At 34.8% G+C, this 25,696-nt stretch overlaps 4 protein-coding genes across 4 annotated transcripts; all 4 read left to right on the top strand.

Moving 5' to 3' along the window:
- Positions 1-6,424: 6,424 nt before the first annotated feature.
- On the top strand, positions 6,425-7,318 carry LOC133297582 (uncharacterized). Its single transcript, XM_061496751.1, has one exon. It carries the CDS (start codon positions 6,425-6,427, stop codon positions 7,316-7,318), a length of 894 nt encoding a protein of 297 aa, XP_061352735.1.
- An 812-nt stretch (positions 7,319-8,130) lies between these two features.
- Positions 8,131-10,377, top strand: LOC133298035 (uncharacterized). Its single transcript, XM_061497277.1, has one exon. It carries the CDS (start codon positions 8,492-8,494, stop codon positions 9,473-9,475), a length of 984 nt encoding a protein of 327 aa, XP_061353261.1. The 5' UTR covers positions 8,131-8,491; the 3' UTR covers positions 9,476-10,377.
- Positions 10,378-13,287: 2,910 nt separating this feature from the next.
- LOC133298616 (uncharacterized) lies at positions 13,288-14,252 on the top strand. Its single transcript, XM_061497946.1, has one exon. The coding sequence runs from the start codon at positions 13,291-13,293 to the stop codon at positions 14,176-14,178; it is 888 nt and encodes a 295-aa protein (XP_061353930.1). The 5' UTR covers positions 13,288-13,290; the 3' UTR covers positions 14,179-14,252.
- A 3,667-nt stretch (positions 14,253-17,919) lies between these two features.
- On the top strand, positions 17,920-18,813 carry LOC133297571 (uncharacterized). Its single transcript, XM_061496743.1, has one exon. The coding sequence runs from the start codon at positions 17,920-17,922 to the stop codon at positions 18,811-18,813; it is 894 nt and encodes a 297-aa protein (XP_061352727.1).
- The last annotated feature ends 6,883 nt before the right edge of the window (positions 18,814-25,696 follow it).

The raw sequence follows: 25,696 nt of genomic DNA, 5'->3' as shown, positions 1-25,696 counted from the left end.
TCCAAGGGAAGTCCTTTCCTCAATCTAGGAACCTCCAAGAGGGATCCACATAGGGCTGTTCCTCTTAGGCTCTAACCACATGGAGATCCACATAGGGCTGTTTCCAAGGGAAGTCCTTTCCTCAATCTAGGAACCTCCAAGAGGGATCCACATCTAACCACATGGAGATCCACATCTGTTTCCAAGGGAAGTTCCTACCAATCATCCTCATCATAATACTATCACTCATAACCTCAATCACAATCCTCAACCATTACCTCATTCATTATTGCTACTTCTATAATCATTCCTCAATTACTCTTAAACAATCAAACATCAACCAATAATCATCAATCAATCATAACATGTATCAATGCATGAATCAATGCATGAGCATACAATTACTATCATAATTACATATCACATCTCATAAACCATTTCTCCTCAACGGAGTATGGTGGAACACTCAATGGGATCAACCACAAGGTCCAAAGGTTTACCTTGCTCTTGAGCTTTCCTCAATTGCACACAACCCCAAGGGTTGGTCACTCCACTTGGTCCTCTTGCCTCAATCCTATCAACACAAGGAATACAATCAAACAATGCTAACAATGCAAGGAAATCCATAGTTCCAAGCCTAGATTTCTCAAAACATCAAAGCATACTAAAATAACACTATAAACTCATTTCTACTGATTAAATGTCATTCCTAGCATTTTTCACAACATACTCTAAGCCTCATTCTTCCTTGAACATAGCCAATCTACTTAACATTTCATAAAAACCCTAAAACACTATTCATTAAACCCTAACCATGAAATTTTCCAAGAAAACAAGGTTCAAGGGTTAGAATCTTACCACCAATGGTCACACAACCAAGGATTGATGGCACCTCAAGCTTCAATGAAGGTTGAAGCTCTCAAACACCTCAATTTCTCCAAAGGGCCAAATTTTTGAGGGGCAATATCTCACCACACAAAGCTCCCCACTAAGAACTAAGCTAGGATTAATGATGAGGGCGAGATTCTAAGTGATTTAGGCTTTTGAATCGCTCCAATCGGTTGATAATAGCTCTCTCTCTCTTCCTCCCTTCCTTCTCCCTCCTTTCTCCTTCTTCTCCTTTCCCCTTCTTTTCTTTCTGTCGACGGTTTCTTGGGGGGGGGGGGGGGGTTTGGGTTTCTTTCTTGTTTTATCACTTAACATAAGTTAAGTGGTAACATGTGGGTATTAGTTCATCTATCTATTCAACTCCATTAATTACCAAACTTTACCCAAAAGTCTGGAATATTATTCTAGGAATATTTATATTTATATTTTTATATTTTGGGCATTTTCGCCAGTACCCATTTATACCCCTTAATTTCCACTGAGTACATTTTTTAACTCCAAAGTGACTCAAATTCATTTAATTAAGCCCTATACTTAATTTTACTCACTAAAACATGCTTAATTATTTAATTAAAATTAATCAATTAAATGCTTAAGTTTGGGGTATTATACGTGACACGGCCTTGTGTGGGAAGATGAGACAAGAGATGAGTTTAAATTGTTTACCTGCTATAGCAAGTAACTTGTGGGCTAAGTTAGAGTAGTATAGTTCATTGGTTATTGATTTGATAACATAAAAACCCTATGGCCCTATGCATAGGCTTGGCCTCTTTGGTAACAAATAAGGTATGTTTGTATTTTTGGCTCATTTGAATAATGCCTAGGATAAATGGACTCTGTAGAGTTAAATTGAGTAGCCTAAGTGATGTTTGAATTGTTGAACCCTAATTGGGCCTTCTAAATCACTTAATAGACAATAACTTGTGGAACAAGTAATCATCCGTATTAGTCCTATATGTTTAGTTTTAAAGGAAATTAGTAATGACTTGTGTTTGGCATTAAATTGGCAATTGGATTATGTGATGATTGTTGTCATGGATTCCTCCTCTAGGTTTGTGCCTAGGGATTCGAAGTTTGTGGACCAAGCTTTGGAGGGAGGTGTTTAGCTATCTTGGGAATCAAGTAAGCAATTGGTAAAGCTTCAAGAGGTAAGCTTCCGGTTTAAGGAACTCTCCTCACTTTGTATGCTCCACCATGGTCAAGTGGGACTATGGTTGGTATAACTGTATGATTGTACGTCTAATACCTGGTGTAGGTGCATTCATATAGATATATATGATAAGATGATGTCATATGACATGTATGATGATGTGGTATGATATGTATGATGCTGTGATATGTATGCGGTTCCTGGCCATTGATCGTGTGTGCGATGACTAATCCACTGGAGGATCTATGTAACGCTCGGTCGCTTCAAGAATCAATGACTATCCCCACAACACTAACACGAGACTTTTCAGTGTGCTTTTTCCTCACTCGCACACCTCCTGGAAAAGCTTCCCAGGAGGTCACCCATCTCAGAATTACTGCAAGTCAAGCACGCTTAACTATGGAGTTCTTCTGATCTGGGCTACCGAAAAGTAGATGCATCTTGTTAGTATATGTAGTACTAATTAATTCTTATAAGCTATCCCAAACTGTACAGTCTTTGAAATCCCTCTCTTTCGGGTGTCGATTCGATTCATTCATATAACCCCCCGTTGGAAGCCTGGTAGGAGTCGCTCTTTGTCCATGCTCTTTCGCACCAGCAATCACTCCCCGCCCTCGTCAGCGCCCGGGATGTTACAATCTAAGCTCTTGGAGGTCACTGCGTACATGTTTGTGATTATCCCACTAGAGGACCTAAGCTCTTGGGAGCCACTTTCATATGTTGACTAATCCACTGGAGGACTTAAGCTCTTGGAGGTCACATATGTCTGATATGCTCTGCTATGATGTGATATGTTCAGTATATGATGTATATCTATGCTTTGTATCTGACCATTCTTGCAGGAAGTGGGCTCATGGATGAGGATTGCTCTATAAACCTTGAGCTTACTGAGATTTGTTATCTTACCCCCTTCAGCTGACATGATTTCAGGTGTGCAGATCGTGGAGAGCCCTCTAGGGCCAAGGTTGCGATGCTGAGTGGCAGAGCTGATTTAGTTGATTTGATAGTCCACTTTTTGGGACTATGTTATATTTATTCGAGGGTCATAATGTATGATCACTTTGCTACATATAGCCTGTATCTATTTTGAAAGATTATTCCGACATGATGATGTATATTCAATAAGCAAGCATGACTATATGTATTTATTCTGTGAGAAAAATGTGTCTGTAATATGTATATATTAGTATATGTAATGGCACGGAACCAATTAAGCATGTGCCCATGGATAGGTTTTAGGTCCTTGTTGGACTATCTGTATTTGTAAAGTTATGTTGGACTGCCTCTATATCAGGATATGATTAAAGAGGGGGATTAAATACCAGGATTGTCCAGTTTACGGTCGTTATGCTATCCGATTTGTCTCCATCAGGGATGATACCAGTCATCATACTCCAATGGTCATTGACCATTACTAATGGTTTCTATATAAATAAGCTAGTGAAAAGAATTTTGTATCTTAATGGGATGATACAGTCTTAATAATTATAGAAATTTTTTTTTTTTTGGTTGAAATTATAGAAAAATTTATATGCTGTGAATTTAATAAAGTGAAGTAGAAAAGGAAAAAGTTAGCTCACTAAGTTACGTAACATAACTACGAAGTTTAATTGAGTCTTATGCTTCCGCATTTTAATTTTTGCTGCGCTTTAATACCATATGTATGTTAACTAACCGGCTCGAGACGGGGATGTTACAAACACCCTCTTTTTCTGCCCTTGTGTTTCCCTTTTCAGCAATTTCCATGGCACCTTATGCCTTCTCCTATGCATTTGAAGGTTCTGGTCTCTCTGAAAACCTTGGTTGCAGATCTCACACACATATACCTATTAAATTCTAGCAAGGTCTTGGGTGAGAGAGACATAACCTCAGCACCTGGATTTGCATATATACAAAGGAGATTATAAATAAAAGCTTGAAACTTAAGAAAAATCCGACCCCATGTAAAAAATAAAAAAAAGGGAATTTTTTTTATTTCTTTTTCTGTAGCTATCTATCTTACCAGGTGTGCCTGCTGGTCTTCTTTTTCTTTTGTTAGCTGCTCCATTTTCTGATAATGCAAAAGGGGCATCAGAAGAAGATGGTGGTGCATCACAAGAGAGAGAGAAAAAGAAAAAGTTACTGCTTTATGTTAAATCGAGGGTAATTTTATAATTTCAATCTATATTTCCAACAATATTTTACAATAAATCAAACATAACATCAAAAAAATTAACTCAATATTCTCCGAAAAATTTTGTCCTACCAAATAATTTTTTAATAACATTCGCGGAATTTTTTTTTTCCACCATATTCCCATAAATTATAATTCTCGGATAAAAAAAAAATTTCATCTACCAAACATCTCCGGTCATTGATTTTGATGATAGAAACCCCTTAAATAAAGTGCTATTGGCTTCAAGTATATACAGGTATCTTTTAAATTTCTCAAGCACTCTCGTGATATCAAGGTCTCTTCTTTGACCAGAGTGTCTAAAGAAGTCATTATTTCCTTTGCCCATACAAGACAGCTAGTATTACTAGTGGGCTAATAATAGCATGAACGCAGAACGCTTGCTTCCACTTCTATTTCGCAATTAGGATAAATATCAAATGATAAACTGAAGACATAGGCCTAATCATTGTCACATTGATGCCTAATACTAATAATATTTTATGGGTGAGATGCCAAAGAAACTTGAAACTTCATATACCTTCAATTTTCGGCCTTGTCCAACTCCAAATACGCATTAAAAAACTCCCTTTCAAACCAACACTTTATTAAGAAGACTGCTGCTTAAACCTATAGGTAATTTCAAATGTAAACTCGCCATGTTAATGCAAATATTGAGTGGCAAAAGGTAGTTGAAACTTGAAACTAGACAACGTCGATCACACCTATGGTTTTGCTATAACATCCCCTGACCGTAAGATTGGTTTAGATTAATATAACCCCATAGGTCTCACCCAATGTATACCAACCCACCATAATCACCTTGTCGTATGCTACCAATTAGTCTTCCTTTCTTTGAAGGGAATGGGACAAACCTAAGGAAGAAGGTTTGACCTTTCCGATTACAAAGAGAGTGATAAAAATGGCAAGACAGCAATGCATACCTGTTTTCCGAGCTGTCCTATCTAATATTTGGATCACAGTATCAAAAGAAAAGGCTACAAGATTAAAATAAAAGGGCATGCGGGTTTCTGTATCACTAATAATAAAAAAATTGTCACATTGTTTTCATTTTGAAAACAGGAAACAGACGAAAACTATGAGTCATTTTTTGCAAGTATTATTTAAAACAGAAAATTGAAACAAAAAACACTTTTTTTTGGTAAACAAAACAAAAAACACATTTTTAAAACCAAACAAGCACAAGGATTTTGAATATATATATATATATATATATATATATATATATATATAATAATGTTATATTTACAAACTTTTTGTTTACAGAGTACACTAAGTATAACCGGTCATATTTCAATCAAGAGTGTATGACCGATCATACTTAGTGTAATTTGTAAAAAAAATTTGTAAACGGATCATTTCCCATATATATATATATATATACAAAAAATCCAAAATTCAGTCACTAGACTGTCCAGTGAGTGAATTTTGACTATATTCTCCCGCGAGAATATAGTGCAAAAACATTACAATGGTGTTCTGCAGGTGTTCTCCCAGGAGAACATAGGCAAAATTTTTTGTGCACTATATTCTCGCGGGAGAATATAGTGCACTGGACCTAATTTACATCAAGTCACTTGATACTCACTAAACCCATATATATAATTTGAACTTCTTCAAACCAATTTGCATCAATTAGTTCTTCACGTGTTAATGAGACAGGTGATTAACAACATACAAAATGGTAGGAGAAGAGGATTAATTAATTGGTATTGAGCTGGGGACACTGCATAAACATCGTCACCAACAAGTGACCAATATATTAGTGGATGGCCCTTAATCTGTCCTGTTGTAGGAAGACAATTTCATAGGTTGAAAGTTCATTATGTCAGACAATTTCATAGCTGGCCCTTAGTCTGTCCTCTCATCCTCTAGATATAAGCTCCCATTACAATGGATGCATTAAACAGTATGTATTATTATATTGTAAAGATGCCTTTTTGCAAGAATCAAGTTAATGGTGCATGGGATTCCCAAGTAAAAAATTGAGGGATGAGTTGGAAGCTTGGTGGATGGGAAGCATTGCCAGATAATGGTGAGGAAGCTGATATCCAAATCAAGATAATATAATTGCATACTCCATAGGTGACATTTGAGGTAAAAAATTTCTTCTTGTCTCCCATAATTCATTGTTTCGTTTGCTATATATGAAGCAAAAGCCAAACATAAAACTCAGGCTTTGAAACAAACTATATATTATCATCTTCTAACCCTCTCTTTCCTGAGAAGAGAAAATGGCAGTCATTGAAACAAACACAAAGAGCTCTCTGCATACTCGCAGCAATAGCTTTCCCTCTGCATCTCACCCACTTGTATCACAATTTGAGGAGCATTTACAAAGATTGAAGGGTTCTGAGGCCACCTCTTTATTGTCATCATCTTCAGTAACCTACAAACTTAATGGCATGCAGGCTTTGCATGACTCTGCTGATAGGTTGCTTCAACTGCCAATAGAACAAGAAGCCTTAGCACGAGAGTGCAAAGACAAATGGATCGATGACCTACTAGAAGGGTCTCTTAGGCTCTTGGATATCTGTAGTACAGCTAAAGATTGCCTTCTGCAATCAAAGGAAAACATGTACGAACTACAGTCAGTCGTCCGAAGAAGGAAAGGCAATGAAAATGAGTTCACAATTGAGGGTGTAAAATATTTGGCTTCGAGGAAGAAGATGAAGAAGCTAATTGGAAAGGCCCTGGAAAATTTGAAAGCAATAAAAAATGAGCACAGAGCTTCTTCCTCAAACAAAGACAAAGCCACTTTGTCGATGCATAGCTTCTTAAAAGAAGCAGAAGCAGTAACCCTGAGATCATTAGAAAGTTTATTACTATTTATCTCTGACCCAAAAGGACACTCAAATCACAGCAGATGGTCAGCAATACCCAAGTTGATGACGCCTAAAAGAGCAGTCTGTGACTCTCGAGAATCAAATACAAATGAATTTGAAAAAGTAGATACAGCTTTGCAGTCTCTCACCAGCCACAAGCCTTCATCTATTGAAAATTTTCTAACTCACATGGAAAATTTGGAGATGTGCATTCAGGATCTAGAAATAGGAGTTGAGAACCTCTCAAGAAAATTAATTAGAAACAGAGTTTCCCTTCTTAACATCTTCAGCCACCAATCGTAGTATCTATTGAGATTTTTGTGGACTCATTTTTTTTTTCCCTATGAGTGTCACACAACTGTACATGAATGTGATTATTTTTTTTACTGAATATATTATCTATAGGATCAAGCTGTTGTTACATCAACATCTATCTCTTTTACCAAGTTCCTGTGTACCCTCAAAATCTCATATTTCAATTTCTCTTTTTCTTCCAAATATTCACCATTATAATAATGAAAAGAAAGAGAAGATAAATGAGTAAACAAACCTTTTTCATTTTCAGAGTCACAAAAAAAATAAAAGCAACTGCTTAATAACTTTTTCATGTAGTCCACCTATATATGGTATGGTCTATTATATTTTTTGCATTTGTAAACATGTTATAGGTACCAATGCCATCTGGCTAATCTTATCTCTTAATAAAGTTTCATTTCTCCTTCTTTGAAAAATAAAATGAAGGATAAAAGAGGAAGAGGAGTAAAATAATATAATTTGAAACCTTTGCAAATCAAGTACTGAGCCCATGTGATAATCAAGGTCAATTGGGATGCCTATCCAACCTGTCAAACATAAATTGCCTTTAGGTTGATGATTAAACCAAAACTCAATGCCTGCACAGGTTCTCCAGTTTTATATGCTAAGGATAACGAAAAAGCATCGTGTTGTATTCATGTAAGGAGGACAAGCGAAAAAGTATATTATCATAGAATAAAGCTCATTATAAAATCTGGAGCAAACACGCATTTATATTAATATTAATTAATTAATAGATATGAAGATGGGAACACTGCAAAATAAAGCCATCATCATGTAATCATTGTATTAATACCTAAACAAGAAGATTCCTCTTGCCCCTAATTGATCTGCTGAAGGCAGACAAGTTCGAAGACTGCATGCTATTTAAGAATAGAATAGCTTCTACTCCACCAAACAAGAGATACCATTACCATTATCATGCATGACCAGCAGGGATTGGAATTTTATATTAGCAACCTGCACAGATGCCCTTTTATAGAATCCACGTGGTTGCCAAGTTAAAAATTGAGGGATGAGTTGGAAGCTGGGTGCATGGGAAGCATTGCCAGACAATAGCAAGGAAGCAGAGATCCAAATCAAGATGATTTAATTGCATACTCATTAGGTGACATTTGAGGGAAAAGATATTTTACTTGTCTCCCTTAACTCGTGTGCTATATGCCTATATATGAAGCAAAAGCCAACCACTATAACTCAAGCTCTGAACAATATATCTTATTACCCTCTAACCCTCTTGTTTTCTTAGAAGAGAACATGGCAACCATTGAAACAAACACAAAGAGCTCTCTGCATACTCGCTGCAACAGTTTGCCTTCTGCAGCTCACCCATTTGTATCACAATTTGAGGAGCATTTGCAAAGACTGAAGGGTTCTGAAGCCACCTCTTCATTTTCATCATCTTCAGTAAGCCAAAAAATTAGTGGCATACAGGATTTGCATGACTGCATTGATAAACTGCTGCAATTGCCAATCAAACAACAAACCTTAGCACTGGAGTGCAATGAAAAATGGTTTGATAACCTACTAGAAGGGTCTCTGAGGCTCTTGGACATCTGCAGTATAACTAGAGATTGCCTACTGCAATCAAAGGAAAGCATGCACAAGCTTCAGTCAGTCATTCGACGAAGGAGAGGAGATGTAACTGGATTCACAGTTGATGGTGAAATATACTTGGCTTCAAGGAAGAAGATGAAGAAGGAAATTCAAAATGCCTTGAAGAATTTGAAAGGAATAAAACATGAGCTCATAGCTTCTTCCTCAAACAAAGACAACAACACTTCACCAATGCTTAGCTTCTTAAAAGAAGCAGAAGCAATCACCCTGAACTCACTAGAACATTTGTTCCTGTTTATATCTGACCCAAAAGGACACTCAAAACAGAGCAGATGGTCAGTAATATCCAAGTTGATGCAGACTAAAAGAGCTACTTGTGACTCTCAAGATTCAAACACTAATGAATTTGAAAAGGTGGATGCAGCTTTGCAGTCTCTCATCAGTCGCCAGTCTTCATCTATTGAAAATTTTCAGACCCATATGGAAAATTTGGAGATGTGCATTCAGGATCTAGAAACAGGAATTGAGCAGCTCTCAAGAAAACTAATTAGAAACAGAGTTTTCCTTCTCAACATCTTCAACCATTAATCCTAGAATATCTACACAATTTTTGTGCACTCAATTTTCCCCCATGATTGTCACAAAATTGTATATGAATGTAACCAATTTTACTTTCTTTTTTTTTACTGAATATATATTATCCAAGGACCAAACTATAGTTACTTCAAAATCTGTCTCTTTTGCGTTCCTGTGTACCCTCAAATCTCATCTTTCTATTTCAATTTTTCTTCAAATATTAACCACTAAAATAAGTGAAAGGAAAGAGGAGGTAAATTATAAACAAACATATTCACTTCCATCACTTCCAGACTTACAAAGAAGAAAAGCACCTGCTTAATAACTTTTTTTCTTTTTTACTTAAATCGACAATTCTAAAATTAAATGTGTTATAATACGTTTTAGATTTGGCATTTCTAAACATGTTATATGTATAACTGCAGTGTTATGAATCCTGTATATAATCATGTTTTACTTTTCCAGTTTTCCTTTCTGCACAAGAAAGAAAAAAAGATGAAGGAGAAGGAGGAGTAAAATATAATAATTTGTAACCTCTTCAAATCAAGTACTGAGCCCACATTAATTGAAAGTCAATTTGAATACATATCCTAGCTGTCGCTCTAAAAACTGCCATTAGGTTGATGATTAAATCAAAACTTAGGGCCTGTACTTATTCTCAAGACAACATATGAAGCCATCATGCACTTATATATTAATATTGATTAACTAATAGATGTTAAGTCGGAGACACTGCAAAATACAGCGTTCTACATGTGACCATTGTATAAATACCTGAACAGAAGATTCCTCTTACCCTGAAGACAGACAAGTTCACTGACTTAATGCTATTAAAGAAGAGAATAGCTTCTCCTCCTACAGACAAGAGATCCCGTTACAATGCAAACTTTGCAGAGTTTCAATTTTTAAATCATCAACCTGCAAAAATTGCCATTTTTCAATAATATGTCCGTGTGATTCGTATGCTAAATAATTGAAGGATGAGTTGGAAACTTGATGCATTCAAAGCATTGCAAGATAATAGCGACGAAGCTTAGATCCATATCAAGATGATATAATTGCACACTCATTTGGTAACATTTCAGAGTGAAAAAAAATAAAATAATAATAATAACGCTTGGTTTTCTATATATGAAGCAAAAGCCAACTACTAAAACTGAGGCTCTGAAGAAACTCCATATGATCACCTTCTAATTTCTAACCCTCTTTGTTTTCTGAGGAGAGAAAGTAGCAGCCATTGAAACAAACAAAAAGAGCACAGCATAGGCAAGCAACTTGAATTGGGCCAAACTCTGAGCCCATTCCGAAAGTAAGCCCATCAGCCCAGATACAACCACTCACGAATCACCATCAGTCCAGCTGGCTGGTCCGATCACAATTGAGCTAGCCTTTGTTGCTTTGTGTTTTGGGCTGGGTGGCTCGAAACAGTTGGCCCAAAAGACATACATTAAAAATGCATAAAAGCTGAACTTGTTTTAGTGATGGTAATAATTAAAAAAAATAAAATAGAATAACATATATCAATTAATATTTAATATATAAAAAAATCTAATTAAACAAATAAGTTAAAGGATTTTTTGGATTAATCATGAAAACATAGTAAAAATTAATAATTTCTTTGGACAAAATGATTTTTTTTTATTTTCTAAATTTGTTCTTAATATCTAAATAGTAATAAAAAATAACATCGTTACAAAAATTTATCGAAAAATGAAAATTATATTTATAGAAAAAATTTAATCTGAAATTTCTTTTGAAAAAGTCAAATACACTAAAAATTGTTAGCTCAATTACTTCCATAGAAGGATAAAGTAAAACAAAATTATTGAATGAGTAAAAGAATTGTTTATGTTTGATAGTGCAGTTAGGTGGTGTCTAACTTGCATGTATTTAGACAAATTTACCTCTTTGATTCGGTAAAGGATACCTTCGATTTACAAGATATTTTTTGCGGTCTATCCCAAAATGATTGAAATAATTAGGATTCTTACCTACGAGAGAACTTTCAGTGCTTCAGGAACATGCTCTTTCCACTAAAAATATGACACATGATTTAATTTTTTTTTTCTCTCTTCTCTATACACATATCACATTTTCTCTCTCCAATTTTGATTGGCTTGCCCCACTAAATAAGCATAAGCACCTTATAATTTTTTAGGCTGTATTTGACGCATATATATATATATATATATATATATAATCATAAGATAATTTTTTGTATTGTTAGATATTTAATAACTAATGCACATGACAAGAAATAATGTGATATCTCCGTTGATTTGTGATTGTAAACATTTTTTGTGTTATAAACAACATTTTGTAACTTGGTTTAATGGATAAAAAAAGTTTAAAGATTTGTGATGTCACTTGAGTTGTTTTTTTTTTTTTTTTATCTGATACTTATATTATTTTAACAATCAAACAAACTATAATTTTTTTCTATGAAATGTTGTCTCTTATTCTTTTAATAAATCAATTCTTACCTATTTACATGATGGAGTAGAAGCATGTTAGACTAAGACAAGCTTTGTTAAACAAGTTTAGCCTGTTTCCCAAAAATGAAATGTAGCCTAGACTATTTAACTTATGTAGGTTATTTTTTAAGGGTTTGGTATATTACCTTTTTTTAAAAACATAACCTGACCTAAAAATTTATTTAAAGACTTATATTATAATAAAGCCTTTAAATATACTAAAAAACTATCTTTAATTAAGTCAACGTACGTATGGTGAGGTCTTTAAATAAATTAGCGGGCTGAGACATTTGAATAAACAGGTCAACTAGTTAGGAAAGCATTTTTGGTACTTTGAAATTTATTTATTTATTTTTAAAAAAATAAATAGACTAATAAAAAAGAGTCTTTGCCTACCTAATTGTTTATTAAACGCTTAACATGAGCTATGTGATAAGCACTTAACATGAGCTATGTGGTAGGCCCCTGAGTGGCAGGCAACGCTGTTCTACCAAGAGAGGTCAGAAAGTTATAAGGTGAGTCCATGTAATGTCAAATATTGTAAATTTTCCTTGTACATCAATTGCAACAACGAATGCATCAATGCCACGCCTTGTTTGGATATAATAATATAAAAAATAACGTGATTATCATGCAATATTGAGTTGGAGAGCATCCCTTGTGGGAGACATTGCTCTATCATTTCTCTGATATGCAAAGATTCAAATTAAATTAAATAGAACTCACTGATATTTGTTTATCATATTCCATTTTCTTTGCATATCAATTGTAATGAGACAACTGATTGCATTAATGTTACTCATGGACAGGATATACATATATTATAATGCAAGTGAGGGAGAAAACAAGATTATGAGTTGCAAAGCTTCCCTGTGGGAGACACTGCCCTAACATTTCTGATTTTCTGTGATTATTTCTAGATCCAGATTTACATTAATTAGAACTCAATGAGATTTGTTAACATCAGATTCCTTGTGTCCCCTATACCCATATTATTGGCACATTCATAGACTCAAAACTTGTGCAACTAAAAGAAATAAAGTTTATCTATTATTTTTGCAATTGGTAATGTAGCACTAAATTAAACATTTAGCTTGATGATGCTGAGGGCAGTGGGAACAAGAGATTCAGCACTTGTTCCCCATGTCCAGCTAGACCCAAGCCTGTGTTTTAGCCACCTAATTAACTACTCTTCACATGCACACGAGGGTTGACACAATGAAATATAATTTAATTTTAGAAATTAATTGCAAAAATAATTGAGCATAAGATTATATATATCGAGCATGTGGCAATGGAAAGAAGGCAGATCCATAGACCCAATTCTACATTTGATCTCAAGTCTGAAGAAAAATGGCAGCCTCTCCTTTGAACACAAAATCCCATTTCCATGCTCGCTCAAACAGCTTGCCCTCTGGACCACACCCACTTATTCTCCAATGCAATGAACACTTGGACAGGTTAAGAGCTTCCAATGAAACCTCTTCTTCATCCTCATTTCTAAGCCATAAACTAGAAGGCTTGCAGGATCTGCATGAATGTGTTGAAAAATTAGTCCAGCTTCCCCTCACCCAAGAAGCCCTTCTCCATGAACCTAAAGAATCTTGGGTAGAAGAGCTTTTGGATGGATCTTTAAGGCTCCTAGATGTGTGTACATCAGCCAAAGATTCTCTACTGCATACAAAGGAGTGCATGCGTGAACTTCAATCAATTATGAGAAGAAGAAAGGGAGGAGAAATGGGGTTCACAGCAGAGGTTAACAAGTTTTTGACTTCTAGGAAGGTGGTGAGAAAGGCCATCTTCAAAACCTTGGGGAATTTGAAGGCTATTTCCAAAAGGGGAAACTTCTCTTCTAACATCAAAGACCAACAAACCATGGCCTTGGTTAGCTTGTTAAAAGATGTTGAAGTAGTTACTCTATCCATATTTGAGTCATTGTTGAAATTTATCTCTGGATCAACACAAGCAAAACCATGCAACTGGTCTTTGGTTTCCAAGTTAATCCACACCAAAAGAACAGGTTGCGCACAAGCGGCAGATGAATGTGAATTTTCCCAAATGGATGCAGCATTGCAATCTTCTGTACTTCACATGACAAGCAAATCAGATAACATCAATAATCTGCAAAACCACTTGGAGAAACTTGAGTCATGTATTCAAGACCATGAAGAAGGGCTTGAGTTTCTGTTTAGACGTTTGATTAAAATAAGAGTTGCTTTTCTTAACATCCTCAATCACTAGTTGAGTATATCCGGGGCATCAAATTTTTGTAGTGTTATGTAGTTATAATTTTATACGGAAATCATAATGTACATATCTAGAGATAATAAATTGAAACTTTTTACTCAAATTCTTAGTTGCAATATCACCATTGAGCTTTTATCATTTCTTGACTTAAATTACACCATGAAATTTGAGCACATCATGGTGGTGACTTCGAATGAATAGTTTAATTAGTATCATTTCCTAAACTATAACTATTACATGAGCGGAAATTAAAGTTTAAAATAGAGAGTAAGATTTGTAAGTCTTACTCTGGAGTCAAAATATCTCTATTATATATATATATATATATATGGAAGAAATCTTTTGACTCCGGTGTAAGACTTAGACGAATTAATTAATTATTAATTTCAAATAAACTATAATCATTAATAGACGAAAATCAACAGCTGAGATGAGAAGTAAGACTTATATATATATATATATATATATATATATATATATATATATGAGTTTTATTAATCTCCTTCCACATAAGATAGTTATCTTATGTGGTAGAGAGAAAATGAGTGGGTCCCACTATTGTAAGAAAAAAGAAAAAGAATAAAAAAGTAGGGTGCGGAAATCGAAGTGAGAGAAGATGAGATAAGTTACCTTATGTAAAAGGAGAGTAATATTTCCCTATATATATATAATAATCTAGAAGTGGTCGCATAGTTTTGTATTTACTTTTAGTTAGTTTTAATTAGTTAAATGATTATTTGACTAGATAAGTTCGTTATGAATGAAAGTTGATAACTTAAAAAAGGGATTTAAAGTTATCCACGTGGACCACGCCTAAGATAGTGGGAAGCTATGTAGCACGGATACTGACACGGGACACGTGACACGATACGATATGACACTCTGACACGTTAATTCTAAAAAAAGTCAGGTTTTGACACGTTAGAACACGTTTTGATATTAAATAATATTTTTAATTTATGTAGTGTATATTACATTTAATATTCAATAATTTAACAAAAAAATAAAATTAAACTTATAATATTCATCAATTTTGCAAAGAAACATAATATATCCCAAATATTTATATTAAACTCAATAAAATGGTAATCGTAATCCAATGAATCTAATAGTTGGAACTAAAAACTCAATACAACGAAACCTTTGAACCTTTTTTTGAATTTCTATAATGCGTGTTGAAGTGTCGGGAAGTGTCGAACACGACACATCAGTATTTTTGAAGTGTCAGTGCTTCATAGTGGGAAGTCATTCTTGTATGAAAAGAGATTTATAATATAAGACATAAGACGCACTTAGAGCTCGTTTGGATGAGCTTTTTTTTTTCAAAAGCTGCTTTTTTTAAGAAAAAAAAAAGCACTTTTCAAAAAAGTCTGTTTGGATGTCTGCTTATAAAAAAAGCTAAAACCTTTTTTTTTTTAAGCTAAAAATTTTAACTTCTCAAAAAAACAGAAGTCAAAAGCGAAATATTTTTTTCAAAAATCTAATATTTTTAAAAAAATCTAAATAGGTGCAACTTTTATAGAAAGTACTTTTAAAATAAAAAAAAAATCATAAAAAATACTTTTTTAATAAGTCAATACCAACGGGAACTAGGAAAGTTAAAAAATAATGCAGATTGATTAGCGTTCTAGATTGGGCAGTTGGGTCTATCTGTTCATGCCTTCCCATTGGGCTGCCTGGTGACCTAGCCCATTAATTCACCAAAGGACAAATTGTACTTTTATATCTGATTCTCTCTCACTCCCACGCACTTGCACATGAGAAGTCACGCAGCGTCACACGCCAATGGGAACCATAGGGCTGAAGGTTATGGCATCAAATTTCACAGAATCTGTCAATTCACTATAAATAACCCCCACTTATCCCATGAGGGATCATCTTCTTCACCAAGACTCACATTGTTATTCTACTCAAATCATCCCTCATCATTAGTCTCGTCCTTTCTCCGGTTGCGAAGCTTAGTGCACACAATGAGGGCCGTACCCCGAGGGCATGGTGCCCGGAGAAGGTTGAATGGGGATACCTCCTGACAATGTACAAAAAAAAAAAATCATCCCTCATAACTGGGAGTTCAAGTGTCCAACCCCTTCATCTCCCCCTCGATTTTCAGCTTGCCCGTGCTTGCATGACCTCAACTATGACTTCCACTGAACTATAGCTTGTATTATTGTCTCATCTAGTTAGTGTTATATTGATATATTTCACCCTTCCAGGAAAACTTTGATGTAGTAAGCCATGATGAAAGTAAAACCACTTTCGATGACTTTTGTGCACAAATTAATGCCCATGCGGATATGCACTCATAATTTCCGCATGTCATATTGTTGGAATTGCGGAAAATGAAAATCAATTACGAAATGTATAGCAGCACCCTATGCCTATAAATAGGGACTTTGCATTTCAGTTTTAATCATCCAACACAGAGACATAATTCAGTGTCTTCTGAGTGTTTTCTTAGAGTGAGGTACATTCTCCTATCTTAGGAGAGTTTATTATTCTCTCCTTGCATTTAGAGAGAAATTGTACTTTCTTCTATTTAATGAAAATCTTCTTTACTCTTACTTATAATTTTTTTTTTATCAGTTGAGGATTTTCCACGTTATTTTATTGTATCAAATCCTATTTTTCTCAGCCCTATTTTAGCCGTATATCACCTTTCCTATCTTCTTATATAAGTTCAATTGCTACAAATGAAAAGAGTTATATGTGTATGTTTGAAGCAAAAGAAGAGCCATGTAAATGTTTGAAGTCTCTTCAATTTTAAATAGTTTTTTAAAATCTATAAGATTTTTTAGCTCAAAAAAATCTTTTAAAATCTTAATCCAATACACCTCCTAAAGGTAAGTATTTCGATTTAATTCTTATATTTTGATCACGGTTATGATATTTAAAATTGAGAGAGGTTATATTTATAATCTTTTTTCACTTACAATCTCTTACAGCCAAATCTTAACCGTTTGATTTCCATCAATCTAACAGTTATAATTTATTTGTTATATAATTTAATAATTAATTATTAATTTCAATAAATTATAACAATGGCGGAAATTAACAATTAAAATTTGATTGTAAACCAAAAGATATTGTAAATATAATATTTCTCTTTAAATTATATCACACCTCCTATTTTCTTGGTTCAAATATTGTAGATGGTAGGCAGAGCTCAGACCTCACGTTCGTCAACCATTAGGCAGTCTTATATTAATTTGGACATGAAATTAAATGCAACGAAGACAGACAGATTGGTGATCATACGGATTCGAAAATTGGGTCTGGCTCTTTTCACTCACACATTTTTAGCTTTATTTTAATGCTTGGGAACAAGTAATGCGGTTCTTGTCTTTTCAAGAGAGACATTCACAGCAATGCTGCAGCCATTGTTTTAGTCATCAGAGTAGTCCACACATGCAGATGAATTGCATTATTGAATGAAGGATTTTAATAGTAAATGATTTGCATTGAAAATGTCATAATCATGGAAGTCAGAAAGAGCAAAATTAAACAAAAGTATTAGTTGGAGAGTTTCCTTGTGGGAGACACTGCTCTAACATTTTTGTGATAATGTTTAGATCCAAATCTCAATTAGTTAGCACTCATTGATGTTTGTTTAAGATGAGATTCCTTGTGTCTCCAACACCCATAATATATATTGAGCCATATGGCTTTGTAAAGAAAGTAGATCTAAGGACTCAATTCTACACTCAAAATACAAGGCTTCTATTCTCCTAAGCAAAAATGGCACCCTCTACTTTGAAAACTAAATCCAACTTCCATGCTAGATCAAACAGCTTGCCCTCTAGACCACACCCTCTCATTCTACAATGCAATGAGCATTTGGACAGGTTAAGGGCTTCCCATGAAACATCCTCTTCCTCTTCATTGCTTAGCCATAAGCTAGGAGGGTTGCAGGATCTTCATGATTGTGTTGAAAATTTGATCCAGCTACCCCTCATCCAAGAAGCCCTCCTCCATAATAGTCAAGAAAACTGGGTAGATGAGCTTTTGGATGGATCCTTAAGGCTCTTAGATGTGTGCACAGCCACCAAAGATTCTCTACTACATACAAAGGAGTGTATGCGTGAACTTCAATCAATTATGAGAAGAAGAAGGGGTGGTGAAGTGGAGCTCAAGGCAGAGGTTAAAAAGTTTTTGACTTCAAGGAAGGTGGTAAGAAAAGCCATCTCAAAAGCCTTGACAAATTTGAAGGGTGCTACTACAAAGAATTGCAACATCTCATCCACAAACAAAGACAATCAAACATTAGCTTTGATTAGCTTATTAGAAAACGTGGAAGTGATTACTCTATCAACATTTCAGGCACTACAGCAATTTATCTCAGGGACAACACAATCAAAGTCAAGTAGCTGGCTTTTGATTTCCAAGCTAATGCAGACCAAAAAAGTAGCAGCTTGCTCACAATTTTCAGATGAAAGTGAATTTTCCCAACTTGATGAAGCATTGCAATCCTACATATTTTCTCAGACAAGCAAATTTGAAAACATGAATAAGTTGCAAAACCACTTGGAGAAACTGGAACCGCTCGTTCAAGACCTTGAAGAAGGGCTTGAGTTTCTGTTTAGGCGTTTGATTAAGATTAGAGTTGCCCTTCTTAACATCCTCAATCACTAGTGATTATTATCTGGGGGCATCAACTTTGTGTAATGGTATATATACATATACTTTTTCATGGAAATTAAAAATGTAAATATCTAGTTAGGTTGAATTGTAACTTTTTACTCAAATTTTAGTTGCAATATCATCCCTGAGCATTGATCATTTCCTGACTTCAATTATTTCGTGACAATACTTAGACCACATGTACATTAGAAATTGGCATTAATTATATTTCAAGTGTCTTATGCGTCAGCTAGTTATTTCTTTCAATAGAAAAAAATAAATAATTTTTTTTCCCTTGGCTAAATTAATCAATTTAAATGGTGGTATCAAACTATCAATTGTCATCATGTGCATCCATCAAGCAGATCTGTATTTGGTATGAGAATATATGATGAATTACCAGGAAAACACGTTGAAGCTCAAGTGGAATAAATCAAAAAACAAAACTTAGCATTTTCATTATTAGAGGCTGATAAAATATTTGTTGGGCTCCTATATCGTACATGCTTTTAGCAATGAAAGAGATCTGTTGTTCCTCTCGTAGAAGCAGCCCAACTCATATTAGCCATTTATTTTTTTCATTCTCTGTCTCACTAACTATTTCCATCATATCCACAGCCTATTATTGATGAAATTATCTATACAATCATGTCGACATATCGAGATAAAAAATGGTTTAAAGTTTAAGTAACATCATTTACAGAAGTCGGAAGACTTTAAAAAAACGTATAAGAAAAATAGGTAAAAAAGAGAGAGAGGAGAACGTGTGCGACTGATCTTAGGTTACTCTCTTTATATTTCTATCAATCAATTACTAGCATAGCATGCATGCCACGTGCATTTTGTCACTTTGTAAGTTGTTTTTATGTTGCACATCCACTCTCATAACAACTTTATTGTTTTATCTCCTTGGTTTCTCATAGCTCCTATTTCGTAATGGGAGTTTGAACCTTTATTTTTCATTAAGGTATCTTAACAAGCATTGCTTTGAGATTAATTTTTTGGTTCCTGGACCTGACAAATGTCCATATTCTAGAAGGACCAATAAAGGACAACACAAAAGGAATGAAATCTCCTATTGATGACGATCCTATCCAGACAGCTAAGCAGTTGGACTTGTGCCCCCAATATTCCTAAGAGGCCCAGAAGTACCCTTCTTCAGGTAACCCATCTATAAATACGGGGTTAAACCAATAAGGTACATACTCTGAAACCCTCTCTCTTAGCTTGTCACTGTGCACACACCCCACGCCTTGACTATGTCGATTATTATTGTGCACAGTGATCGACCTACCATCAAGGGTATCTCATTCATAGATACTTGAGAGAGAGCACCTAGATCTTACATAAAATATATCAGCCACCGGTTGGACATTTCTGTCTTTCAGACAGAACAGTTCCAATTAAAAAATTCTCCTGATAATTATCTTTTAACTTTAGAAAATATAATTATATAATAAGCGGTGATAAATAAAATCTTCACATTTTCATGTTTGATAGTATTCAAGTATTTATAATTTTATATCATATCATTCAATCTTAGTTTTTTTTATCTGTCAACCCTGTAATAAACCTCCAAAATATTATGGAGGCTCTCACCTTTGGTCATGACTGACAAGGTTGATAACTCAGATTTTTGGGCTTTGTATTCCGACCATACCACTCAAATAGAAAGCAAAACCGATAAAATGTGATAGCACTATTGTGTGTCTACTACTATCGCACAAGTAGAAAGCAAGACCGCTTACCAAAAAAATAAAAAAGCAAGACCAATCAAATGGGATAGCAATATTACTGATAATATTTGCGGGACACATGTACGGTGGAGGTAGAGTAGCCTAAAAAAACGGAGCAATGAGAGGGAACCCATGATTAGGCATCATGCACCCTAAGAATCAAAGAAACCATTAGTGTCATGTGCTTGTTTGTTTCTTGCAAAATGTTATTGCTCAGTCTCTCACTTTTTTTCTAATTGACCCAATTGCATAAACACAAGTTGTAGTGCCCCATCCATCTCTTCAAGTCATACTCCTAATCCTTATCCGCAAAAAAATGTACTATTCAATGTGGGTCTCCATGCTAGGATCCAAAAGCTTCATGTTGATCCTCATATTTTCTAATATTTAAAATGTTGATCCCCAAGGTGGGTTTTGCACCTTTTAATATATTTATTTTTTGTTAAATTTATGTTATTGGAGAGGAGATTGACTTGTAAAATGTATGTCAGGTGAGTTGAAAGAAGCCCGTGGTATGCTAGTAAGTAGGTTCGATATCATGTCACAATTTAACATTGAGATTCATGGGTCTCTCACTTGTATATACTTCAGTTAGCCCATTATTAATTAATCTGGGATTCATCATGTAAGAACTCGTACTGCTAATTAAGGAAGTTAATTAGATAATTATGAGATAATTTCATAATTGACCCTAATAATTATTATGAGGCTTTAATAATTATAGTAAGTGAGTAATAATGTTGAAAGTCGCTTTTCGGACGAAAAATGCAGATACCGGTTCTGCTACTCGGTATAAATGCGTACTGATGAAGTATCCCGGAAAATTATAATAAGTGCATGAATATTTCTAGAATAATATATAGGACTTGTAAAACAAGTTTCAAGTTAAAATAATGAGAACTAGTGCCAGGACTGATACTGGCTATGGAAAAGCGCGTACCGGAAAGGTGCTGCGAAAAATAAAATAAAAATATGAAAAATCTTAGAAAAATGAGTAGGTTCATAATTTCAAGTTTGAGATTAAAATGTTAAGCGTAGCTATTAATGTTAATACTATGTGTTTAAAACTTAAGTGGCCTATATAAGGCCTTGTCACAAATTTCTAGGTCAGAAATCTCTAACATTACGTGGCTCCTTGCTGAACCTTGAGCCTCCCTTGCTGCCACCCTCTTCCTTGCTTGAGAAATTACCATTTTGATCACCTTTCTCCATAGTTTCTTCACTAAATCTCTTGGTATGAGTGTGCTTTGGACTTGTGAGTGTGAAATGAGTACTTTTTCTGAGTGTGGTGGCTGTGGAAAGTCAGTTTAGGGGCTGTGAGTGAGGGGTTGTGGGTTGAGTTTGTGAACTACCTTGGTGAGGCTTTGTTCATGACTTTTGTGTTGCCAAGTAGTAACCTTTTGGCTTAAAGAACCAACATTGGTGTGTTAAATTCGTATCTTGGTGAAGTCAGTACCTTGGAGCTGTGTTGGAGGCTCCAAATTAGTGCCATTTTCGAAGTTTTGACCATTAGAAGGTATACCATGATCACCCTTGTGTATGTTGATGTTTTAAGCTTGTTTAAGCAATTAAAAATCGTAACTTGAACCATTTGATAAAATGAATGTGTTTCTGGGTTCATAACATGTTAATCAACATCTGTTTAAGGAGTTCTTGGACTCCAGATCAAGTTTGGATCATTGGAGGTCGATTTTACCTTTAAAACTCAGTTTTCTGCATTCTGTCGAAGAAGTATTCGAATACTTCCTGGAAAAAGGTAGTAATCGAATACTTCGCGAGACAGCAGTGACATAGTTTAGTAAAATTGCGATATCTTGAGCTACAGAGCTCTAAATTTAGTGAGGTTTGAACCTATGTGAAGCTGACACATAGGGCTACAACCTTGTAAATTTTCAGATCCATTGGATAAGTGGATTTCTCTCAGTTTATGTTTGAAGTCGCGACCCTACTGGGCGGAAAATATTCGGATACCCTGTGGTATTCGAATACTTTAGTGAAAGTATTCGGATACTTTCTGGAGAGCTGGAGTATTCGAATACTCATCGAGGAGTATTCGAATACCTCCTGCAGAAACAATATGAAATGACTTAAAATGAGATGGAAAGCCTTAATCACTTAATGTAACCTTGATTAATGGTTATTGATGATTATTTATTGTATAAACAGATTGTGATTGTGCTGTTTGTGGGCTTGAGCTAGTGTGAGCTCTTGGTTTGGACGTATTTCTTAAGAGGTAAGCTTTCGTGTCCTCGGTTTAGCCATGTTGTGGTTCCACCATGTCCCATGAGGGTATGGTTATATGCATGCTGTGTTACATGCTTTTGACATTTTAGAAATGATATTAAGCTGTTATATGCCAGTGTCTTTTGGATATGCATGTGGTGTTCCACCTATACGGTAAGCCTGAGTATGTAGTACATACAATATGGTGAGGCTGTGGGTGAGGTGCAAGCGGTGTTCCTTGTACTATATGTAGGTAATAGACGTATTCCTACATTTCTCTGGCCAGTAGAATAGTTATACACACATGGCATGAATATCTGTTGCACTGTATAGTTTTGAAACTTATATTGAATTATTGCTTTTAGAACTTATATTGCACATGTAAGTGAGCTTGGGGTGGAAGATCCTTGAGGACCCCTTGTCTTACTGAGATTTCTTTTTAGAGATTCACCCCACGTTTGGGGCACCATTTCAGGTTCAGGTAATGCCGGGGTTGAGACCTCAAGCGGCAGGAGGCCGGAGCTTAGTTGATTTATATGCTGTTATGCTGATTATATTGGATGCTGGATTATGTTTGCTGCTATTTTGTTGATTAGCTATGATTATGTTGTTGCTGTTGAGACTTTGTTGGCTTTGTTGCCTCATTTGGTGAGCATGGAGATTGTCCATGCCGCATTGATTTGACTATGTCTTGTTTTAGATTCGAGTTGTAATAATGTATCAGGATTATGTCCGGGCTACGTGTTGTAGTTCCGTGATTTTAGATACTCACTGTTATTTATATTATGAAGTATTTCAGTTAGTGGTCTTTTGTAATTACATACAGGCGATGTTTTTATGGAAACGATTAAGTAATCAACTTGGCTAAGTATAATGACGTCATTATTGAAAGGAAAAAGATATTTTGCAATTTTTTTTAAATTAAGCGTGGCTTAATACGATAACATGTTAACAAACCGGATGCATACGGGGTGTTACACATCACACTTAAATATTCCAACAATCTCTCTCTCAAGTGTGAAACCCAACAGTGGTATACTCCCACTCAATTGAGTACTCAGACCAAAATACTTAACTCGTCTCCTGCCAAACACCTGGCTAGCTTGAGCTCAACCTGGCTTTGATACCATGCACCACTAATGGGCTAAACTAGACCAAGGCTAGCAAATGGGTTCGACACCATGTCACAATCCAAATACTTAAGACATTGGGTTCATGGATTCTCCTACTTATATACACTTCACTTAACTCATTACCAACCAATGTGACATATTTATATCATATTCAAACATTATCTAGTTCCCTTCATAGGATAAGATTGTTGGAAATCGATAATAGCGCAACACACACAAACCGAAAACGAAAAGAGAAAGGATGAGAGAAAATCACACAGAGGTCTACCGTAGTTCACCTAATATAGACTATGTATAGCTTTTTTGTACTATGTTCACATCTTTGCCATTCGATACAAGTCACTCGGGTTACAAGCGAATATAAATAGGATTTAGAAAATCTTAACAGCAGCTATGATCATGGGCCGAAGCCCAAACTACTAAAAAAGAAAGAGAAAATTACAAGTATGAGCAGAACCCCAGTTGGCTTTTTGCTAGCCCCATTAATGAGAGTCCTCATATGATGCGAAGTATAAGCTATACCCAACAAAGATAATATAATCATATCAGACTACTTATCTAGTGCACATCAACATATAATAAGATATAAGTTTATCATATCTTTATCATTCTTTACACTTATCTAACCTTCTTATTTATAAAAAATGATTATTATATCACATATGTTTGTCATAAGATATTTATAAAAATTTAGGCTAAGAAAGGATTTTATAATTTTTGGGAAAATTTTGTGTTTTCCATATGAAAATATGCAAAAGTTTCAATGTAAATTAAATTTTAATATATCTAACCGTAATGACATTTTAAATTATACGTTTAAAATTATTTACAATAATTTATATGAAATATCAAAAACAAATTTTTAATATCAAATACAAATGAATGATAAAAAAAAACATAAAACTATAATAAGTATGGATAAGAAACACACAAAGCAGATTTCGGAATATTTTGTAATCTTTTTTCAATTATGTTCTGCGGGGGTGTTAACGAGCCGAGTCGAGCTTTGGTCTTAACGGGTCGAGCCATTGTTCAAATGTGTCAGACTGGTCTTAGCTTGTTACCTGTTACGAATATGATATCAGTCTGTGGCCTTGCTCATTTACAAAAAACAAAAGTCTGGTTTAGCCTGTTAGCCTGTTTAAAAAAAATAAGACAACAAAATTTATCCAAACAAAATATACAATCAACAGCACTAGTAATTTCATAAATATTCATAAATTTAATGTATATCCAAATAGCATAATATAAAATAAAATCATTCAAAAAGTATGTTTAATTAATAAAATAGAATGAAATGAATTGAGAAGAGAGAGAAGGCTATCACAAGTAGTATAAAAAATAAAAAATAAAATAAAAAAATAATATAGTAGGCAAGCTTGAAAGGCTCTAAGGCCGAGCTTTTAAATTAGAGCCTAAGACCTTTTTATTAAACAAGCTTTTATACAAGTTCAAGCTTCGGTCCAACAATCAATTTTAGATATGTAAGCTCAGGTCTTCATGAGCCGAGTCGAAGGCCCTGTCTCGTTTAGCACCCCTACTCTCGGTTATGCATCTTGATATTATAAAACATTCCACCATTATCACAGGGGACCCAGTACGTGCACCACCGTGTCTCATTCAACGGAACAATGAACGGAGTCATTGGCTAGTCGCTCCATCAATTCGTGCAGGTATGTTCTACCTTAATTCTGAACGGTAGCTAAAATGAATAGATTGCACTTGCCACATGATTGTCGCATGGGAACATTGGTAAGTGTCAGCCTGGGCTGCATGAGATCCACAACCACAAAAGATAAATTA

The sequence above is a fragment of the Gastrolobium bilobum genome, unplaced genomic scaffold (genome assembly GCF_033153095.1).
Source record: "Gastrolobium bilobum isolate Gb01-03AN ecotype WA unplaced genomic scaffold, APGP_CSIRO_Gbil_v1 utg3870, whole genome shotgun sequence".
Taxonomy (NCBI): Eukaryota; Viridiplantae; Streptophyta; class Magnoliopsida; order Fabales; family Fabaceae; genus Gastrolobium; species Gastrolobium bilobum.
This window is presented reverse-complemented; position numbering and strand designations above follow the sequence as displayed.